Below are 4519 nucleotides of genomic sequence, written 5' to 3'. Positions count from 1 at the left end.
TACCGGAGCTGAACAGAGAGTAGCCTTGATCCGTTCAAAACTCCTTTGCTGCGCCGGGGTCCAAGCAAAGACGGCCGATTTCAAACAATTTGTAATCGGGGCCATGATACTGCTGAAGCCCTTGATGAATCGACGGTAATAATTGGCGAGCCCATGGAAGCTACGCACGTCTGTAAGAGACGTTGGCTGCGACCAATCCTGGATAGCTGCGATTTTTGTTGGATCGGTCATAACACCGGCAGCAGTCAAAACAAATCCCAGGAAACGGACACTAGCAACAGCAAATTCGCATTTGGCTAGATTAAGGAAGAGTTGATTATCCCGTAATATTTCTAAGACAGATTTGAGGTGAGCAACATGTTGTTCATGAGACGAGCTGAATATCAAAATATCATCAAAGTAAACTAAACAAAACTGACCCAAATATGGTTTCAAGACTTCATGCATGAGTCTCATGAAAGTAGATGGAGCGTTGCAAAGACCGAAGGGCATGACCTTCCACTCGAACAGTCCTTCGACAGTCTTGAAGGCAGTCTTCCATTCATCTCCCGGCCTTATGCGAATCTGATGGTATCCACTTCTCAAATCTAATTTCGAGAAGATGGAAGAGCCCGAGAGCTTGTCCAGCAGGTCAGTGATCCTCGGTATCGGGAACCTGTATTTAATGGTAATGCGATTGATGGCTCTACTGTCAATGCACAGACGCCATTGACCATCTTTCTTTGGCACAATGAGAGCTGGTACGGCACACGGACTCAAACTCGGCTGTATGAACTGCTTGTCCAGCAACTCTTGCACTATTTTCTGAAGGATCGCGTGTTCACGGGGGCTCATGCGGTAATATGGTAGATTGGGGAGAACTGCGCCTGGAAGTAATTCAATCTGATGCTGAACGTCTCGGACAGGCGGGAGACTAGGAGGTAATTCAGCAGAAGTAATGTCCTGGAATGAATCAATTAAGTGCCGAATGTCTGGGTGTAAGAGAGTAAACTTTGGTTGTTGTATGTCACTTGTAACTAAGGCGAACACTGGACACCCTGTTCCTTTGAGCTGGAACAGTTCACGCCCCGCGACAATGCAAGCTGATGCAAGGCTGGTTGGGACTCCACCTTGGGTTTGACTAGCGGGCATTAACTTCAGTTTCCTCCCATTAAAATCCACAGTGTAAGTGTTTGCTCGGCCGTCGTGTATTGCACCAACATCATACTGCCACGGTCTTCCCAGAATGAGGTGGCATACGTCCATCTCGAGGACATCACAAGTAACTTGACATAAATATTTCTTGCCAATAGAAAATGACACCTTGCATAGCTCGGATACGAGGAAGTCAACTCCTTTCTTAACCCACCCAATCTTGAAGGCATTCGGGTGTTTAGTTGTTTTGAGTTGTAGAGCTTGAACAGCCGCCTTCGAGATAATATTCTCGGTGCACCCGCTATCAATCACCAAATCGCAAACCTTGTCGTTTATGGTGCACTTGGAGCGGAATAAATAGTGTCGTTGGGTCTCGACAGGTTTCCGTGGCGACAAGAGCACCTTCTCCATGACCCCAAGAACCGGTTCTCCTTCATCAGCTCTAATTTCTTCGATTCCATCATCAACTTCATCAAGAATTCCGGCAAAATCTGCTTCATCTTCTCCTTCAGCTAGTTGAACTTGGTGACGCGATGGACATTCATTCGACTTATGCCCGGGCTGTAAATACCTAAAACATTTGATGACATTGGGTTTAGCATAAGGATTTTCTCGGATGGAGGCTCTCGGCCTTAAAACTCCCTTAACTTCCGATGCTACATTGCTCGGGGCAGCTGGTGCAGTGGGTTGCGGCTTAGTCGGAGGTGTTGTTGCTCGAGAGGTTCCCATATTTCCATCTGTAACTGTTCTGCGAGAAGCATGGGAACGAAACTGACGTTGGCTTTGAGCCTCCGCCTTAAGCGCGAAGTTTACCGCTTGCGAAAGAGACCATACGGAATTGAGTTCGAGCTTGTCTTGCAGATTTTCCTTCAGTCCCCCGATATAGCGTGCTACCAACTGGTTCTCCGACTCCATCAGATTGTTCCGGGCACTTAATCTGTAAAACTCCTCAGTGTACTCACTGACTGATCGCTGTCCCTGCCGACAATGCTGATATTGTAGATAGAGGAGCTGCTCAAAATCGGTGGGTAAGAAGTGCCGCCTCATGAGCTGTTTCATTCGAACCCAACTACGTATTGGACTCTTACCTTCCCACTGTCTATTTTGAAGGAGCTGCGACCACCACGCAGTAGCTCCTCCCTTGAGTCGGCACGCCACATACTTAACCTGCTTCTCCGGATTGACTTCCATATAATCAAAGAAATTTTCTACAGCGCTTTCCCAATCAAGATAATCCTCGACATGAAGCCTGCCATCGAAGAAGGGAATATCTAGTTTTATACGGAATCCCTCGGATTCATTCCGCTGCATATGGTGCCGCCGTCCTCTGGTTTGTTGCGGGAAGAAAATTTCTCCTTCAGAATCGGAGTGTTCCTGCCTGGGTACCTCTTCCTCATCCGACCCCGAGTATTCAGGAATCGTGACAGGGGCTCGTCTATGCATCGCGCCTTGTCTGACGGGTGGTCTCTGTTCCGGTATGGCTGCCGGAACGAATGGCCTAGCTCCTGGATTAGTAGCTACCCTTATTTGACGAAGCTCGTTCCGCATCTCTTCTGCAAATCGGCCGAAGGTAGTCATCAGCTCCTCAAGCTGCTTCGACGTTTGTCGGTGAGTTTCCCAAAGGGCTTCAAGACTCCGATCACCGTCGGGTCGGGGGTGGCTGCTGCCTTCCGCCATTCACTTGAATAGCCTAGCTCTGATACCAAAACTTATGGTGCAGCAGCTATGAGAAAACGGGAGCCAAGAACAAGAGCTGAGCTCCAATGTAACAGTAACCGGAAATTTGTTTGATATCAAGTCTACTGAGCTTCATTACATCCAGTGAACATATAGAAGAAAAAGACTAATTTTAGGAAAGCAAAAATAAAATAGAGTCTAAAGTGCTTGTACTAAAAATAACAGAAAAACAGCTTTAAGCAGGGAATAAGAAGGAGTGGCGCAGGAAGTGGGTATAAGCTGGTCCGCCGGATCACCAAAAGGGATAGCACCTGCATCAGATCTCCCCCGCTTCCGAAGAGCTCGACTCCGACGAGCTGGCGATAACTATAGTCCCATCGGGAGGATGATACTCATAAATGTCGGAGACGTTGAATGTTGGTGAAGTGTGGATGTCCGGTGGAAGCCCAATGACATAAGCATTGTCATTAATCTTATGGCGAATTGGAAAAGGTCCCAACTTCCTGGGGCTGAGTTTTGAATAGCTGCCTTGAGGATAACGTTCACGGCGCATGCGCACCATCACGAGGTCGCCAGGGTTGAAGCTCTTGAAACGCCTACGAACATCAGCCATCTGTTTGTATTTGGCGTTGGACTCTTCGAGCTGGGCTTTCACGGTCTGGATGGTTTCGGTGGCTTGGGAGATAGTTTTGGTGACTCCCGTTCGACTGCATTTAGGCAAAATGGCTAGATCAACTAAATGATTAGGGGGTTTAGTATATACCACCTGGAACGGACTACGCTTAGTGGAGCGATTCGACAGCGAATTGTAAGCAAATTCTGCGTGGCATAGGAGCTCTTCCCACTTCTTTGGATTTTCTTGAACAAGGCAGCGCAGCATGCTACCCAAGGTGCGGTTGACAACTTCGGTCTGGCCATCTGTTTGGGGATGGTAAGCGGAGCTCAAATTAAGATCGGTCTTCAAGCATCTCCATAGTTCTCTCCAGAAATGGCTGACGAACTTGACATCACGATCCGAAGTGAGGCTTCGGGGTAGGCCTTGCAACCTGATAATCTCTTTGAAAAAAAGATGAGCAATGTTAATGGCATCGAATGTTTTCTTGCAAGGTATGAAGTGCGCCATTTTTGAGAATCGATCCACAACTACCATGATCGAATCCGACCCCCGCTTGGTTCTAGGCAGGCCCAAAACAAAATCTAGAGATAAATCCTCCCAAATAGAATCGGGAGTGGGTAGCGGTAAATAAAGTCCCGTATTTTGACTTGTACCTTTGTATCGCTGACAAATGGAGCATCTTTCAACAAATCTCGCTACATCTCGGCGAAGGTGAGGCTAAAAGAAGCGAGATTGGAGAAGTTCAAGAGTTCGGTCACGACCGGCATGAGCTGATAACCCCCCACTATGCAACTCTTTGATTAATTGGGCTCGCCAAGATGAGTCGGGAATGCACAAACTATTCCCCTTAAACAGAAATCCATCCTGAAGCGAAAAATCTTGCTGTGGCTTCCCTTGAGTGCAATCGGTCCAAGGCTGAGAGAAATCCTTGTCTGCGGCATACAAATTCTTCAATTCCTGCAGCCCAGTAACTTCCGTCTGCAGATGAGTAAGTAATGCCGCCCTTCGGCTGAGAGCGTCCGCTACTCGGTTGATGCGACCGGCCTTGTGTTTAATAACAAAACTGAATCTTTGGAAAAAGACAATCCATCG

General features: G+C 47.6%; 1 protein-coding gene across 1 annotated transcript in view; it reads right to left on the bottom strand.

The window, feature by feature from the left end:
- The window catches only part of LOC110091993, a 7863-nt gene extending 5052 nt beyond the window's left edge, over window positions 1-2811 (bottom strand). Inside the window, exon 1 of the mRNA XM_028695401.1 lies at window positions 4-2811. Within this exon, the coding sequence (XP_028551234.1) occupies window positions 4-2811 (2808 nt within the window). The remainder of the gene's footprint in view (window positions 1-3) is intronic.
- Window positions 2812-4519: the final 1708 nt, after the last annotated feature.

This window comes from Dendrobium catenatum, unplaced genomic scaffold, assembly GCF_001605985.2.
Source record: "Dendrobium catenatum unplaced genomic scaffold, ASM160598v2 fragScaff_scaffold_629, whole genome shotgun sequence".
In the NCBI taxonomy this organism is placed as follows: domain Eukaryota; kingdom Viridiplantae; phylum Streptophyta; class Magnoliopsida; order Asparagales; family Orchidaceae; genus Dendrobium; species Dendrobium catenatum.
The sequence above is the reverse complement of the archived record's forward strand: the minus strand, read 5'-3'. Positions and strand labels throughout refer to the sequence as shown.